General features: G+C 44.6%; 1 protein-coding gene across 1 annotated transcript; it reads right to left on the reverse strand.

The window, feature by feature from the left end:
• Nucleotides 1-3,816: 3,816 nt before the first annotated feature.
• On the reverse strand, nucleotides 3,817-17,415 carry LOC115099072 (acrosin-like). Its single transcript, XM_029616373.1, has 5 exons — nucleotides 17,324-17,415; nucleotides 16,604-16,802; nucleotides 15,290-15,555; nucleotides 6,396-6,541; nucleotides 3,817-4,487 (listed from the first exon to the last, which is right to left on the reverse strand). Exons 1-5 carry the CDS (start codon nucleotides 17,403-17,405, stop codon nucleotides 3,870-3,872), a joined length of 1,311 nt encoding a protein of 436 aa, XP_029472233.1. The 5' UTR covers nucleotides 17,406-17,415; the 3' UTR covers nucleotides 3,817-3,869.
• Between the last annotated feature and the right edge of the window lie 880 nt (nucleotides 17,416-18,295).

Raw genomic sequence — 18,295 nt, forward strand, 5'->3', positions numbered from 1 at the left:
GCCATCAGCACGTTTTGCACCTTGCTATATAGGACCCTTTGCAATCCTTCGGTGCTTGGGAAATGTGACGTACAGTTCGAAATTACCTCCATCAATGTCTCTCTGATAACCAGTTTGAAATTACCTCCATCCATGTCTCTCTGATAACCAGTTTGAAATTACCTCCATCCATGTCTCTCTGCTAAAACCCTTGATGCTCTCGGAGTTCTCCAAGAAGATCCCAGAACCCACGAATCTGGACACTGAGGATGATACTGAGTTTGCTGTAGATGACATCTCGGATGTCCGTAAGAGAGGCAAGACATGGGAATACCTCATCTCCTGGGAGGGTTATGGACCAGAAGAAAACTCATGGGAGCCTCTGGCCAACATCATGGATAAAGACATGGTACGTCGATTTCATCTTGCACACCCTCGAAAACCCAGACCACCGGGAAGAGGTCCTGGCGGGGGCCCTTTGAAGAAGGGTACTGTTGCGTCCGTTGGTTGCAGACAGCTGCAACCGCTCTGCCTCACCTCTCTTTTTTTTTTTTATATTTTATTAAATTTATCAGTATTGCACTTCATGAAAACAAAGAAAATTTGTGACATAATGGATTACATTTTCCATATCCATTTATAAGTAATAAACTAAAATATAGTCATTTATTACATTTCACAATACCCAACAATTGGAGAACTAAGGTAAACTTAATATATAAGTATCCAATAATAATTAAATTAACAGGAGTCAGGAGTATTCATTTTATCTTTACTTGGCTTCTGTCTCAGATAGTGAAAGTTTGATTCTTGTCTAATAGAAAAGTTTCCAATTGCATCGGATCTATAAATCCAAATCTCTTTCCATTATAATTTATCAAACATAAACAAGGAAATTTCAAAAAGAATGTAGCACCTAGTGCTACCACCCTGGATTTTAAGGACAAAAAAGTCCTCCTTCTTGCTTGAGTGGTTCTAGTCACATCTGGAAAGATTTGGACTCGATGTCCACAAAATAATATATCTCTTACGGTAAAAGATTTTTTAAACAACTTTTCTTTATCCTGTTCTGCAATACAAGAAATTATTAGGGTAGCTCTATTATTAATCAGGTCTACCGACTCTTCACAGGCGCGCCCCCCCAGTACTGCGTGATTCACCAAGGCCTGTGATTTTAGAAAATCCAGGCCCTAATCAGCTACTTTAGGACCTATATTTAGGATTCTCAGTTTGTTTTTTAAATCACCTATGTGGAGCCATGTCAAAGGCCTTGCTGAAAATCCTAGTACTCTACATGTAACACTCTCCCCTGATATCTTTGGTCACCCAGTCAAAGAAATTGAGTAGATTTGTCTGATAAGATCTACCTCTGGTAAAACCATTGGGGTAGATCTTTAAAAACTACGCGATCGCGTACTTTTGTTTGCGCACCAGGCGCGAACAAAAGTACGCTGGATTTTATAAGATACGCGCGTAGCCGCGCATATCTTATAAAATCCGGGGTCGGCGCGCGCAAGGGGGTGCACATTTGTGCAACCTGCGCGCGCTGAGCCCAGTGCGGCCTGCCTGTTCCCTCCGAGGCCGCTCCAATTTCGGAGCGGCCTCGGAGGAAACTTTTCTTCACCCTCCCCCCACCTCCCCCCCCCTTCCCCAACCTCACCCACCCCCCCCCCATCTAACCCTCTCCTAACTTTGCGCGGGTCGGCCGGCAGCCCCGCTCCGTCCTCCGGTCCCAGGGGCTGGTCCGGAGCCTCGACCATGCCCCCGGGCCGGCGCCACGCCCCCGAAACGCCACGGCATGCCCTCGAAATGCCGCGTCGTTTCGGGAATGCCCCCAGACACGCCCCCTCCCTCCCCTTTTCAAAAGCCCCGGGACTTACGCGCGTCCCGGGGCTTTACGCATGCCGGCGGCCTATGCAAAATAGGCGCGCGAGGGCCCTGTGCGCGTAAATCCTTCCGGATTTACGCGCGCGGGCCTTTTAAAATCCGCCCCTTTCTGCTTTGGATCCTGTAATCCATTGAATTCCAGAATCTTCAGTACTCACTGTAATAGCAGTAATTCTATTATTAATTTGCTCACCACTGAGGTCAGACTGTTTAGCCTGAAGTTCCCAGACTTATCTTTACTTTCACTTTTGTGAAGAGGAACCATATCTGCTTGCCTCCAGTCCTTTAGAATCACTTCTGACTCTAAAGAAGTATTGAAAAGGTCAGAACTTCCCTAAGTTCCCTTAATACCCTTGATTGTATTCCATCCGGCCCCATTACTTGATCTACTTTTAGTTTTGCTAGCTCCTCACAGAAACAATCTTTTGAAAATTGCTCGACGTCTACCTCATGTCCATTTCTATTTTTGGCAGTCTTCTGTGGTCCTACTCCAAGCCCATCCTCAGTGAACACAGAACAGAAATATTTGTTAAGTAATTCCACTTTTTCCTCATTAGCCTCTACATATTTCCTCCACCTTCACCTCTGAGTCTTACAATCCCATTTTTGCACTTTCACATATCACTAATATTTCTAAAATAAGTTGTGTTGCCTTCTTTTACTGGATTAACTTTTTTTCTTCTATCTGTGCCATCATTCGTCTATTTTCCCAGATTTTCTCAGTTTCTCCAGACATTGTTTCCTGACTTCCTCTTCCAGAAATGTGTTCAAATCTTTATAAACCTAACTATACTACTAGCCTTGACCACATCTTCCATCAACAAATTCCACAGCTCGTTTATTGACTGAAAAAATAATTTCTTAAATGTAAGTCTGCTACCAGTTCATTTCATGGAATGTCTCCTACTCCTTGTACTATTTGAAAGGGTAAATAACTGAGCCCTATTAATCTGTTCCACACCACTCATGATTTTATAAACCTCTCTCATATCCCCTTCAGTCTTCTTCTATTCCCCAAGCTTAAGAGCCCCAACCTATTAAGCCTTTCTTCATACAGGATTTAACCCATAGGCCACCATGGGAGTCAGAGTATGTGTTTGCAAATATATACTTACTGTGTGAGTGAAACTTTGCACTCATGAACATATATCGGCTACGGGAATCAAACTACAGATTCACAGAGATAAACCCACTGTGGGAGTCAGCCAGTGCATTCAGAGATAATACACTCACTGCATGAGTCAGACACATGTGCTCATAGATATGTATCTCCACAGGACTCAATGTGCTCAAGGATATATTATATACCCATATTAATGGTAGTCACACAGTGCGCTCATGGACATATGATCCCATGGGTTTTGGACTGTGTTGTAGCTAGAACTTTGCAATGCGTCAAGCAGTTCTTATGACTTGGCTGATTTTACTGAGTTATTTTAAAATGTTGCTCCTTAACAGGCCCTCTTGTTTCTCTTCAAATGTAAGAGAAAATGGTCATATGAGCTACTTCAGGGGTCTAACATTGTAAACTTAAATTATGGTTTTATGAAAATGAAAGTATGCTCCTGTGCTCTTGTCAATGGATGTTTCCATTCCACCCATAAAGTGCTAGCTGCAGTGATTTCCTGCAGGGGTCCCAAAGATGAGGTCTTTTGCAGACTTCATAACTCACATGTAAATGTGCTGCCTTCCTTTCCTTATATCATCATAGAGATTTTAATCCAGGATTGTTTTTTTCCTAATTCTTATCCCAATACATTTTGTTGAGCAACAAGTTCCAGAATGCATTGTGATGAGAATTACGAAACTAGGACTGGACTACTCCTGAATTAATGATGACATGAAGGTAGGTTGGCAACAAAGATGTAAATAGATCTGCTGATAGGAGCTGAGGTAGGGAAAAGGGCACCCAGAAAGAGCTGAAAGCCTATATAATAGAAAGGTTTTATTGAAAAGGGCTCATTACTCTGCACATCTCCTTCTCCACAGGTTTCTGCCATGTTTTACCACCACTGCTTATTCCTCCAGCCCACAGGCCCATGGATGAGTGGACGATATTTCCAGTACTGAGTGAAGCGAGGTTTATAAACCATGTCTTTCTGGCGCAAGATCATCTGAATTGTATTGGTAGGCTCATGGTCTTCCTCATCATTTCTGCCATCATCCGTGTCGTCCTCTTCTTCATTGTTCTCCTCCTCCTCTTCTTCTCCCTCCTCCTCCTCATCTTCATCTACATCATCATCCTCATCCTCAGCTTCATCCTCATCCTCATCTTCATCTTCAGACTCAGGTTTGGGCTCTGTTTGGGGTTCTTTGAATTCCTCCTCTATCACCACCTCATCTGATATCTCATTTTTTGCAGTATCTTCTGCCAATGGCTTCCCGTATTCACGTGAGGGTTCAGGCTTTTTACTGGAAGTGTTCCACACCCCAGCTTCAGGGATCTTGGATGTTCCCTTGGATTTTACTGTTTTCACGATCCAAGTGTGGAAGTATTGGGTGGAACTGTAGACCCCAGGATTCTGAGCTTCGGCACAACCTCTTCCCCAACTGGTGACCCCAATAACGAAGAAAAGGGATGATGTTTTCTCTTTGCACATAAGTGGACCACTGCTGTCTCCCTGCAGTGGAAGAGATGGGTCAGTAGGATGCTATGCAATATTCTGAAAATTAAAAAATATATGTGTAAATGCAAGCCGTACAGTCCCACCCCTAGAAACGCCTCTTCTCACTGTTAATAAAGTTACACATGTAGTGGCACTGCATGTTTAATTTTAGCTGAACATAGGGTAGGTAATTTTCAAAGACCCCATTTCTGCCAATAATAGCAAGATACTTCTAAATGAAGGAAGCCACTTGATGGAACACTCTAATGAATTCTGTTGCTACAATGGCTGAGATATAGAGAAGGCAAGAAGAGATGAATGGCAATATTGTTTCTAGTTTTGATATTGTTGTAGCTGCTGACCAAATTGATTTAAAGACAGTAACACTGATATCAGTGGTAGGGTTTTGATGGTAATGGAGTTGTTAATGATGGCCATGCTTTTTTTTTCTTCCTTTGAAGAGTGCCCAATATCAATTGCATCTCAGTTTAAGAGTCTAGGTGTCATCCTGGACTCAAACTTTCCAATGATGGCTCACATTAACTCTGATATTAAAACTCTGGGTTTAAAAATATACAGCTTATCTGGATAAGTTACAAAGATATTAAGTGGCATGATTATTTTATTTATTTATTTAGATATGTTATATACCATCGTTCCATTTATAGAACACAATGGTTTACAAAGTGACATTTATAATTCTAACTCATCTAACAGACATATATTGTGTATATATCATCCTCCACCTGTATTAAGATCTTTTCAGTCTGGGTTCCTTGATGTCCCTTCTATGAGACAGACCCACCTCGTTGAAACACAGGAAAAAGCATTCACAGTCACTGGGCCAATTGTACAGAATACTCTCTCAGAGCAGCTACAGAAAATTGCCTGCATTCAAATGTTTAACATTCTATTTTGGTCCCAGAAAACAAAGAGGTAGGCGATCTATAATGGCTGTCAGGTAAACAAAAAAAGAATAGATGCCTTGATCTTTTCCAAATATTTATTAAGGTAGAGACGTATAGACGTATTCATAAAAATGCCCGACTCAGGCCGAGTTTCGCAGCTCAACAGCCACTGCCTCAGGGGCTTGGACAATCAAGAATCTCAGATGAGTATAAAATCATCAAAGGAAGGTCACTGTGAACCAACACTGAAAGATCACTTGCAAAACATCGTCATGTATTCAGTAGGATGTATTCCTGCATCTCCTGTTTTAATGTAAACCGGTATGATTTGTATATTATACAAGAATGTCGGTATATAAAAATTTAAAAATAAATAAATAAATAAAAGATCAAGGCATCTATTCTTTTTTAGTTTACCTAACATGCTATTTTGTCCAACAAGCCTTCACTAAGCAAGAAAACCTGTAGCCATTTAGGCCGCAAAAATGATCTTTATAATTCATGTAAACCGTGCAGTCACGTGGTGTTAACATCGGCTTTGCATGTTAGTATAATGTTTTATTGTTTATATTCATTTTATATTGTACCCCGCCTTTAACTATGGGATGTATGCAGGTTTCTAAATCTTTTAGATAAACAGTGATAGTGAATGTGGTTGAGCAAGTGGTGCTTGCATTAGGGGTTGAGTTGTTGCGGTGTTGGCTGTGAAACTGCTATTGATTTGATGGTGAGTGCCATTTTCACAGGGTCTCAGCATCTCTGAATATATTCATCCCATGGTGCACTTGCAATTTTCATATAGGTCAGTTGGGGACTTCAAACACAACAGCAATAGATTTGAAACATGTTGAAAAAAAAATGTGCACATGACATAAGGAAGGCAATTTTCAAAAGCCATCTCCACAAGTAAATAGCTATTTTTTTCACCCTCCTATTCACCCTTACTGGTATTTTGCTCTCATCCTGCAAACAGGATCCACTTGAGTAAGATCCACAATCTGAAACTTCTGCATACCTGGCAGGTATCGATGCCTCCTCGTTCATACCCAGCGCACAGGTTGTAGGCGCCGATGGCACCACCATACCAGTAGGAGCTATTACAAAGCTCGACTGAGATCATCTCCACCTTCTCTTCCTGCAAGATGTCCACTGGTACATTCGCTAAAGAGAGATCATCATAAATTCAATTTCTTTAAGGTTATTTGTCACCATCTCATCCATATTCAGGTTTTAATTCTTTGTTTTTATTGTAGTAAATTTAGTACTGGTCAAAAATGTCAGATGACACGGGACACTAAAATTCTGTATTTTTTTCACAGAACCAGAAGCAGCACAAGTAGGGGTATGCAGAGCAAAAATTGTCATTTTGTTTTTGCTTTTTCTTATTGGAGACATTTTTCTTTATTTTAGTTTAATTTCCTTTTTTTGTTTTGTTTTTGGTTTCGTAAAATAGTGCATGCTATTTCCAATACCTGAAAAAAAGGAAAAAACCCGAGTAAGACCCAGGGGTTCTCTGGAAAGCCCCTATCCCCTCCCTGCTGTCACTGGAGGCAGCCAAAGTTCCCCCAGAAAGGAAATATTTTGTGAAAAGTCTCCATTCCCTGTCCTCAATCCCTAATCCCTCCCTTTTGTTTAAAAAATAGCCCTTTCTGGCTGCCAGTACCCCCATCGCCCATACTAGCTTATCCTCCCAGCCCCCCCCCCCCCCCCTAGATGTACCAAATTTGCCCTGGTGGTCTAGTGGGGAGCCAGGGAACAACCCCTTCCACTCCTAGACCTGGCTGCTGCCATTTTCCAAAATGGTGCTGGTCCTTTTCCCCTATCGTGTGACGGAGTTACCCAATGCTACCAGTAGCCCTATCACATGATAGGGCCAAAAGGCCAACTGGCACCATCTTGATGGTGTCAGGTGGTGAGTTTGAAGTCTGATGAGTCAGTGAGAGGAAAAGGGAGACTTGGAACATCTGGTCTCTGAGTAGTCCCATGGTTCCAGATGTTTCTTAATCAAACTTGTCAAGAATTTAGAAAAGAACATATACAAACCAGAAACATAGCAAGTTCCTTTTCACATTGCATGTTCCCCTTACACTGTAAGCTTCCTCATATGCCAAGTTCCTGTTATCCTCATACTGCAAGCTTCCCTCATGTTATAAGCTCATTATGCACTGCATAATTGCCCTTTAAACTACTTAAAGCAGAGGATCCCAATCCTGAAATGAGATGATGGAGGAATTCAGTCTCCATGTGCGGTCAGTACCTTGGTCATTTCAGCCAGTGGAAGCTGCCTAGAGCACCTGGGAGGGTGTGGTGATGGCATCTCTTCCTCCCATCTAGACAGTCCCAGAATAGGAAGTAGTATTGCGTGGGTACATGCAGGCAGGAAGGAGGAGATGCCATTGCTGCCACCAGAAGGAGGAGTAGGCTGCATCTTAAGCTCATGTGACAGGAAGGAACAGGAGGAAGAGCAGTATCAGTCCCCATGGCTGGAAAGAGCAGGAAGGCCAAGAGACAGAGCAGCATTGTCAGGAACAAAAGCAGCATCAGCCTTCATGGCCCAAAGAAAAAGGAAGAGTCCTATCGGTCACTAGGACTAAAAGAGGAGGGGTTAGCTGCTGCCGCTTGTGGTTCCAGAGTGGCTGCGGAGGAGATGTGTGTGAACGTGACATAGGGTGTATGTATGAGTGAAAAAGCATGTGTAAGTGTGTGTGAGAGAGAGAGAGTATATGAGTGTGTGTGTGTGTGTGTTTGTAACAAAATGCATACAAGAGAGAGTGTGTGAGTCAGAAAGAGCATGTATGAGAGTGTGAGCCTGTGTAAATGTGTGTGTACAAGTGAACATGTGTGTGTGTATGAGTGGGAATATGTATGAAGGTGTGAGTGAGAGCATGTATAAGGCACAATGTGAGTGAGCATGTATGTAAGCATGAGCAAGTGTTTGTGTATATTTATTTATTTATTTAAATAATTTATATACCGGAGGTTCCTGTATAATATACATATCACCCCGGTTTACATGGAACAGTAACAATCGCTACATTTAGCGGTTTACATAGAACAGGATTAAAAAACGAAGTTTTACATTGAGCAAAAGACGTAAACAAGTTTTTACATTGAAACAAACGAAGTAAACAAGTTTTTGCTTTGAAACAAATTAATAGAAGTAAGCAAATAGTAAATACTATTAAACCGTTAATATACATGCAGTTAATAAATCAATAAATAACATGGAGATATGTAAGTCCGCATGAGTATATGTATGTAGACTGTATGTAGTCAGCATGAATATGTGAATCTCTAATTGAATAAGGAAGAATAAAATAGAACTGAAAAGTATCATTGTGGGAGTGAAAATACTTTTTTCCTGTTCTTGGTTCTAGGGGAAAGCTAGTTTGAACAACCAAGTCTTAGGTTTCTTTTTAAATGTAGTGTGGCATGGTTCCAGACGCAGGTCTGGAGGGAGCGAGTTCCAAAGTGAAGGGCCCGCTGTCGACAGTGCACGTTTCCTTAGAGCGGATTTCACCGGTTGTGTGATTAGTCTGTTCTGATAAGCGCTTCTGGTAGGTTTCACGGATGTGTGTAGTTGAATTTGAAATGTTAAGTTGAGCGGCGCGATGTTGTATAAGGCCTTATGTATCATCGTTAGAGACTTGAATTGGATCCTGTATTTAATTGGAAGCCAGTGGAGGTGGTGGAGGATTGGGGTGATATGATCTCTTTTCTTGGCATTTGAGAGAATTCTTGCTGAGGCGTTCAGGACCATCTGAAGTGGTTTGGTGGTGCATGCTGGTAGGCCTAGGAGGAGAGAGTTACAGTAGTCTAATTTTGGGAGTATGATGGCTTGTAAAACCATGCGGAAGTCCCTGTATAGGAGGAGTGGTTTAAGTTTCTTTAATGTTTGAAGTTTAAAGAAACATTCTTTTGTTGTGTTGTTGATGAATTTGTTGAGATTGAGTCTGCTGTCTATGATGACTCCCAGGTCTTTAACTTGTTGCGTGATGAAGTGCCCGGTGGTGTCTGGATGTTGATTAGTGTTAGAATGTGAAGGGGGGGTATAGTTTTCCGGTGCTATAATGAGGATTTCGGTTTTGTTTTTGTTTAGGACCAAGTTGAGGCTGGTGAGTAGATTGTTGATAGCAGACAGACATTTATTCCAGTATGATATGGCTTTGTGTAGGGAGTCTTCTATAGGGATGAGGATTTGAATATCATCCGCGTATAGGTAATGAGAAATGGAGGACAGAATTTGTGCACAACAATTTCCCAAGCCCTTGCTAATCCACGACAATCTTAGGGCACCTGAAAATCAAAAGTTCCCAGGTATGAAGAGCGGGGATTTTTTTTATCCTTTTTAAGTTTTAATTACTGGATGTTATTTGATGTGTTTTTTGTTTTGATATATTTTATTAGTGTTTGGAAATTTTTTTAAAGTTTGTATATGAGTTTTTAATTATTCTATTTATCAGCTATTTTGAAATATTTATTATTTTTATTAGTATGGTTTTGCTATTACATATTTATATTTCTTGATTTTATTGTTTGATTTCTTATGGCTTGTTGCAGTTTCCAGTTCAGTTTTTGTCTACATGTTTCTATTTATTCTTTATGGTATCTTTATTCTGCATTTGATGAGGATCTTTCTGTGTTTTGCATGTGTGACTGAGATGAGGTATTCTGCTAGTATGTCATTTTTGTGTAGGGATCTGTAGCAGCTTGGCTTGTTCTATTTTACTAATGGGAGGTATATTGGTGTTTTAGGGCCTGGTGTAAAGCAAAGTTGCTTTCCTGTAACAGGTGTTCTCCTAGGACAGCAAGATGTTAGTCCAGCACGGAAAACTTATGTCAACGTTTCTAGAACTTTGACTAGGTACACTGAGCATGCCCAATACCATGCGTCTATGCGGGGTCCCTCTTCAGTCTCGTAACATAGAATTACGATAAAAATAAAAAAATAGGAGAAACCCAACTCCGCGGGGTGGTGGGCGGGTTTCGTGAGGACTAACATTTTGCTGTCCTAGAAGAACACCTGTTACAGGTAAGCAGCTCTGCTTTCTCCTAGGACAAGCAGGATGGTAGTCCTCACACTTGGGTGAATCCCTAGCTACAGGCTGCTTCCCAACACAAAAGGGGACCAAAACTCACCAACCAGTTGTCAACAGGCATAACAACAACAGTGCTGTTGGTACCAGAAGGGGAGACAGCCCAAACCCAAACAATGGGCCCTATGCAAGGAGAGTTGGGTTTGATACCTCAAAGAGATTCCGGAGGACAGACTGGCCAAACCTACTGTCATGTCGTTCATCCCTATCAGACAGTAGTGTGATGCAAATGTGTGGAGAGATCTCCACGTCGCAGCCTTGCAGATCTCTTCCACGGGAACTAAACGCAAGTGGGCCAATGACACTGCCATAGTTCTGACAGAATGAGCCTTGACATGACTCCCAAGATGCAGTCCCACCTGGGCATAACAGAAGGAGATGCAATCTGCTAGCCAACTGGATAGTGTTTGTTTGGCAACGGCAACTCCCAATCTGCTACTGTCAAAAGAAATGAAAATTTGGGTGGACTGTCTATGGGCTTCTGCCGCTCCAGGTAGAAGGCTAAGGCTCTCTTGCAATCTAAACTGTGCAATGCTCATTCGCCTAGGACCTAGAACCTAGGAAAGAATGTTGGCAGGATGATTGACTGGTTAAGATGGAAGTTCGTCACCACCTTAGGCAGGAACTTAGACTTAGATGCACGAGACCATCCTGTCATGATAAAACTTGGTATAAGGTGGATAAGTCATTAAGGCCTGGAGCTCGCTGACCTGCATGTTGAAGTGACAGCCACCAAAAATATGACCTGCCAGGTCAGGTACTTCAGGTCACAGGTGCACAGTGGCTCAAAAGGAGCTTTCATCAGCTGAGCTAGCACCATGTTGAGGTCCAAGTCACAGCAAGAGGCCTTAGGGGAGGCTTCAACTGAAACAGGCCCCACATGAAACATATAAATATAGACTATACAGAGATGAGCATACCATCTACACCTTGGTGGTATGTTCCAAATGCACTTAGATGAACTCTAATGGAGTTGGTTTTTAGGCCAGCCTTGATAGGTGCAGAAAGTAGTCAAGCACTTTTTTCTGGGGCAGGAGAAAGGATCTAGGGCCTTTTGCTCACACCAACGGAAAACCTCCTCCACTTCAGTCCTAAGGACCTTGTCTCTGAAGAGATTATCTCCTGTGCACAGAAGGTCAGCGAGTCTTTCCTGTACCTCCAGTTGGAGATCCGAGGCTCACAGCCATACCATTCTGCAGGTGCAGATTCCTACTGCAGAGACTCTTGCTGCCAACTTGAAAACATCATAGGTAGAATGTATCTTGTGTTTTCCACACTCCAGGCCCTGACTCACCAGCGACAGAAAGGTGTCTTGCTGCTGTTGAGGCAGCCGCTCGGCCACCTCCTGCACCTGCTTCCAGAGGTTGCAAGAGTATTGGCTCATTAAAGCTAGTAGGAGGCAATGCAAGCAATGGGGTAGATTTTAAAAGAAGCGCGATCAGCCTACTTTTGCTTGCGCATCAGACTCAAGCAAAAGTACGCTGGATTTTAGTAGATACGCGCGGAGCCGCGCGAATCCACTAAAATCCTGGATCGGCGCGCGCAAGGCTATCGATTTTGTATAGCCTGCGCGCGCCGAGCCGCGCTGCCTCCCCCCGTTCCCTCCAAGGCCGCTCCGAAATCGGAGCGGCCTTGGAGGGAACTTTCCTTTGCCCTCCCCTCACCTTCCCCTCCCTTCCCCTACCTAACCCACCCGCCCGGCCCTGTCTAGACCCCCCCCTTACCTTTGTCGGGGGATTTACGCCTCCCGGAGGGAGACGTAAATCCCCGCGCGCCAGCGGGCCTGCTGCGCGCCGGGCCGCGACCTGGGGGCGGGTACGGAGGGCGCGGCCACGCCCCTGGGCCGTAGCCACGCCCCGTACCCGCCCCCAAAACGCTGCCGACACGCCCCCGGAACGCCGCGACGACCGGGCCCGCCCCCGACACGCCCCCGACACGCCCCCTCCGAGAACCCCGGGACTTACGCGAGTCCCGGGGCTCTGCGCGCGCCGGGAGGCCTATGTAAAATAGGCTTCCCGGCGCGCAGGGCCCTGCTCGCCTAAATCCGCCCGGTTTTGGGCGGATTTAGGCGAGCAGGGCTCTGAAAATCTACCCCAATGAGCATAGTCCCCTGAAATACTTTCCTCCCAAAAGCATCCATTGCTCTGTGATCCTTCCCCGTGGGTGCCGAGGCATGTGTCCGAAAGCGCCTGGCCCTCTTGAGAGCAGATCCGACCACTACTGATTGGTGTGCCAGCTGATGCTTTTTGAATCCGGTAGCCTGTTGGATGAGGTAAAACCCATCCACCTTCCTATTCACAGGAGGAACAGTGAAGGGGTGCTCACAAATCCTCAACAGCAACGCCTTATAGATAGCATGTACCGGGACCGCCATGATCTCTTTAGAAGCCTCCACAAACTGAAGGATTTCCAGCATCTTGTGCCTGGCGTCCTCCTCCATCATCAACTGAAATGGTATGGCCTCTGTCACTGCTCTTACAAAACCTGCGAAGGTCAGGTCCTCAGGCAGTGACCTCCTTCATTCCTCTGGAGGAGAAGGCTCTGAGGGAAGATTCTCCAAGTCCTCTGAGGAGGATTCTGCAGTGTCATCCTCCCAGGGGTCATAAGAGGTCTCATCCTCACTGTAATCCAGAGGGGATGGGTCCCTGGGAGCTCGGCCTTCGTCCAGAGGCCTAGGCACTGGTGGCATCGGTGCTGGCCCTGGCAAAACTGGATGGGAGGCTACAGGCCTCGATGCTCCCGCTGGCCTCGATGAAGCTTCCTTTTCTGAGGAACCAGCCTCAAGTACCACATTGGTTGGGGGAAGCATTGGTGCCCTGCCGGGCATCGATGGCCTCCCAGGAACCAGTGCCAGCTGGGTCAGTAACACACCTGTGATCACATTGAGATGCTCCAGCAGTGGTTCCAACAGGGACAGCACAGGCTCAATGCCCCCTGCAGAGCCCGATCAACCGCCAGCTGGATACTGCGCTCCAACTTCTCCTCAAAGGTTGCTGATGCAACAGACTGGGAGGAAGGAGAAGTGGCCAGATTTTCCTCGGATACCCGAAGTGGATCGGCGACTGACAACAGGACTTTTGGAGACTGTCACAGACCCCTGGCATCAATGGAGGATAGGCACTCCTTGCCATGGCAGTCACTTCAGCACTGACTCTAGCCTAGCATCATACATCAAAGGTGACCAGTGCCAATGCTTCCTTGGTTTCCCTCGGTTCTCAACCCGGTCTTTCCCTGGTGCCGAGGTTGATGACGACAAACCCGTCCTCGACCTGGAAAAGACCGACAAAGGTTGGTCCCCAGTGCCCCTATCTGCTGGTGGATTCAACAGAGGGGAAGGTCCCGCCGATGTCGACCACTTGGTGTCCTTTGGCATGGCTCCATGGTCCTTCAGCGTCGATGCCACAGATGTCAATGTTGATGGCTCAGTCTTTCTTGCCTCAAAGAGCTTTCCCATCTTGTCGAGGCGAGCGTGACGTCCCTTCGGGGTCATTTATTCGCACGAGTGGCAGCCTCAGACATCATGTGATGCCCCCACACAGAGGATACACACATTGTGTGGGTCCATAATGGACATAGTCCTCGGGCACTGAAGGCATCGATGGAAACCCAACAAGGCCATGACAATATGAACTGAACAGGGTGAAAAACAAATGCGGAGACTGCGGGCGATCAACGCTGGTGGGCACCGAAGCACCACCACCACGGGGGGACGGAAGCAAAAGAAAACTTACTGAACTGCCAAAAAATTCACTGAGACACTAGCGGGAACCAGAGAGGGACCCACTCCGAAAAAAGACGCGAAAAAACTGAAAACTATTGGTGGAAACGTTTTACAAGCAATTTTATAGAATAAAAGCCACAAGTTCAAGTAACCGCAAGGTGAAAGCTCTGCGGAAAAAAAGAGACTGAAGAGGGACCCTGTGTGGACACATGGTATAGGGCATGCTGGGCATGCTCAGTGTACCTAGTCAAAGTTCTAGAAACTTTGACATAAGTTTTCCTTGCCAGGCACCATCTGATGATGTCATCCATGTGTGAGGACTACCATCCTGCTTGTCCTAGGAGAATATTTGAAATGTTGCTTTTTCATTGGTAGGTTGTTAGTGTTTGAGTGCTGGAAGTTAATGCTGTTTAGATATGGGAGGTTTACTATATTGTAATTGTAATTCAGTTTACTGATGGCTTTCTGAGGGTCAAGCCCAACCCAATGCTTGTTATAATAGTCCTAATACCATATAGATTCTAAATGTCTTTGTTGCTCTTTTGCAGGGTTTTCTGGTTAACCGCAGAATTGTATATAAATATAATATACATGTGATATTTTGACCTCAGAAGACTGTACTTTGAATGTCCTTTTTTATGTAAAATCTGTTATTATAAATACATAATTTTTAATTGAGGCTGGGGGGAGGGGCAAGGTGCACAAAGCTATAAAATTCACCTATAGCACCTAATACCTTTGCACCGCTCCTGGGTTTTCTTAGTCATGAATACTCCTCCACCCATAGAACCCAGAACATCGCTTAGGTGCTGATCTGTACAAGGGTAGAAGACTCCATGGAGCCCACCAAGTTTTGGTCAAGCTATTCTTTCCTGGGATGAAAGGGCAACTTACTCTGTGCACATCATTCCTGGGCTTCTTCCCTTGCCCCTCTGAAAACACCTTCACCAGATTCTGAGCCTGACTTGCCTGTGACATGGACTAAAGGATAGGATGGAAGCCGCAGGTTCACTGCATGGCTGAGGCCTCAAAGCCAATGTTTGAACCATGGGAATCCACTCTCTAATGAAGGTGAGAAAAGGAGGATCTTACATTCCTCTTTCATGACTCCCCAGCCACTGGTGTAGCACAAATCCATTCCAGAGACATCTGTGCTTCTGTCAGGGAAGCAGGCTGGCTGTGTGTAGTCATTGAATACGACTGGTTGGTCCATCTCCAGGAGAGCAATATCATTTTTCTCTGTTTCAGGCTTGTATTCTTCGTGCATTATCAGATGCTTGATTTTGCGAATCTGTGTCTGTAGCCCAAGATCTGAAAGTTGATTGGTGCCTGCCACAATTCGAAAGCTGTACACTTTGCTGCAAAAAAGTAGAAAACAGCTGGGATACATTTACCTAGGAAAGGAGACAGAGATCATGTATAGCAGTTGTGGTCAAGAGCTACAGGCAGGTGCCAAACGTTCATACAGCATTCGCCACTTACAAAGGACAAACAAAAGTGAATTTTAAAAGCCCAACGTGCACATTAATTAGGGGATACGCAAAGGTGTTGGGACTGCACGTGCTGAGCGGATTTTAAAAGCCGCCCGGATATGCGCATAAATGCCGCTGTGCGCACATCTCAGAATTTCTCAAACAGGGGCGGGGCGTGGGCAGGACACGGGCGTTTCGATACTTGAACCAGAAATTTGCGCATAAATACTTGCACGATCCGACGCGCACAGAGGTCCCCTTCCGCGTAACTTTACTTCTGCTATGGATGGTGTGTAAGTTACAAAACAAGCAAACAATGAGCCCTATCTGAGGAGGGTAAAGGGTCTGGGATAACTAGCAGTGTACAGGCCTTTAAACCAGAGGGGTTTGGAGGACTTCGCTGGTAACTGGGAGAATTGGGAAGGAACTGGTAAAAACAACCAATGGCGTTGGTGTGCATCCCTTTTAAAATTTCTCCACTTATGCGGTAGGAGCGACTTTTGCGTGCACTGGTGTGCACTCACTTAAAATTAGGTGCACCATGGGCGCGCAGCCAGGCTATTTTATAACATGTGTGTATATACGCGTGTATGTTATAAAACAGCAGCTTATCTGGGCACAGGCCGACGAATGTGCGCACATGTGCGCTCATGCGCTGCTTTGAAAATTACATCCCTGTGCATTTCTCTTGCAAAAAGATGCCAGTTTGCGGCCTGCTTTGAGAACAGCACACAGGTACAAGGAGCACTCTGTTTGGGTAAGAATGGAAGCAGAACTGTCTCAGTTTATCCTTCTGGACATGAAGTTATATAGTCACCCTCCTTATACTAATATCGACAAAATGGTTCTAAGAAAATCTTGTGTAATTTTAATTGGAATGGCTCCTACTTTGAGTTACTGCAGTCTAAATGTTTTCACTGTGACAGCAATTTACCTTTCCTCCCCCTTAAAGCAGTGGGATGCGGTCACTACCCATTCATCATTTAAGAGAGAGCCCCCGCACAGATGAGTGTATTCATTGACCGAAGGCTTCTGGATACTGACTAGCCAAGGCCAAGTCCCAGGTTGTGCATCTATCCATCCCACCGTATGAGAGCTCTTCTCCTCATCAAAAAGGGGACGTCTGCTGCAAACTGCAAAGAACAGAGGGAGGCATGTCAGGAGTCATGGACAACAATACTGCATAGTCAGGGGCCTGTATACATCCATACTGCACAGCCACACAAAAATAACACAGCTGTATGACCAAAGGTTCACATACGGCACTACTATTCAGTCTGGGGCCCAAGCAGAGCAAAACTGCCCAGCCAAGGATCCAGAAACAATAATACTGCACAGCATAGGAACAGGCACCGCAATATCATGCAATCAGGAGTCCAGGTATAGCACTACTGTACAGCCAAAGGCCCAGTCATTGCAATACTATGCAGTCAGACATCCAAACACAGCAATACTGTACAGCTAAAGAGACCCAGGCCCAGGAAGACCACACAGCATGGCATTGCTGAGCAGTCAAGGGCCCAAGCACAGCTTTACTGCTCATCCAGGAAGAGCAAGGACAGCAGAATCAGCAGCCCAGATACAGCAACACAGTACTGTAAATAGAAGGAAGAATGAATAACAATGGTGAGATGATGAACAGATAGATACTAACACCCATCTGTGTTGTCGCTTGTGCTATCTCCCCTGACTACCCAAAGTAGGAAGAGGAAGGACAGAAGCAGGGAAGACTCCATCTCATGTTAATGGCTCTTCCAAGCACAGAACACCCGGTGAAGCCAAGAACATGTGTCATAGACTTTATGACTTCAAAAGTGATTGATGACATCTTCAGAACCAAAAATCCGAAAGAGAACATAAGAACATAAGAAATTGCCATGCTGGGTCAGACCATGGGCCCATCAAGCCCAGCATCCTGTTTCCAACAGAGGCCAATCCAGGCCACAAGAACCTGGCAATTACCCAAACACTAAGAAGATCCCATGCTACTGATGCAATTAACAGCAGTGGCTATTCCCTAAGTAAACTTGATAAATAGCCGTTAATGGACTTCTCCTCCAAGAACTTATCCAAACCTTTTTTGAACCCAGCTACACTAACTGCACTAACCACATCCTCTGGCAATAAATTCCAGAGCTTTATTGTGCATTGAGTGAAAAAGAATTTTCTCCAATTAGTCTTAAAAGTGCTACTTGCTAACTTCATGGAATGCCACTTAGTCCTTTTATTATTCGAAAGTGTAAATAACCGATTCACATCTACTCGTTCAAGACCTCTCATGATCTTAAAGACCTCTATCATATCCCCCCTCAACCATCTCTTCTCCAAGCTGAACAGCCCTAACCTCTTCAGCCTTTCCTCATAGGGGAGCTGTTCCATCCCCTTTATCATTTTGTTTGCCCTTCTCTGTACCTTCTCCATCGCAACTATATCTTTTTTGAGATGTGGCGACCAGAATTATACACAGTATTCAAAGTGCGGTCTCACCATGGAGCAATATAGAGACATTATGTCATTTTCCATTTTATTAACCATTCCCTTCCTAATAATTCCTAACATTCTGTTTTCTTTTTTGATTACTGCAGCACACTGAGCCGACGATTTTAAAGTATTATCCACTATGATG

The sequence above is a fragment of the Rhinatrema bivittatum genome, chromosome 9, assembly GCF_901001135.1.
Source record: "Rhinatrema bivittatum chromosome 9, aRhiBiv1.1, whole genome shotgun sequence".
NCBI classification, from domain to species: domain Eukaryota; kingdom Metazoa; phylum Chordata; class Amphibia; order Gymnophiona; family Rhinatrematidae; genus Rhinatrema; species Rhinatrema bivittatum.

Bases quoted from the DNA above. Each gene is read 5' to 3' on its own strand.
- LOC115099072 (XM_029616373.1), bottom strand. From the start codon at position 17,405: ATGGAGTCTTCCCTGCTTCTGTCCTTCCTCTTCCTACTTTGGGTAGTC. The intron at 16,803-17,323 runs GTTAGTATCTAT...TGTTCTTTGCAG, and splicing joins AAGCGACAACACAGATGGGT to TTTGCAGCAGACGTCCCCTT. The intron at 4,488-6,395 runs GTATGCAGAAGT...CTTCCACTGCAG, and splicing joins GAGGCATCGATACCTGCCAG to GGAGACAGCAGTGGTCCACT.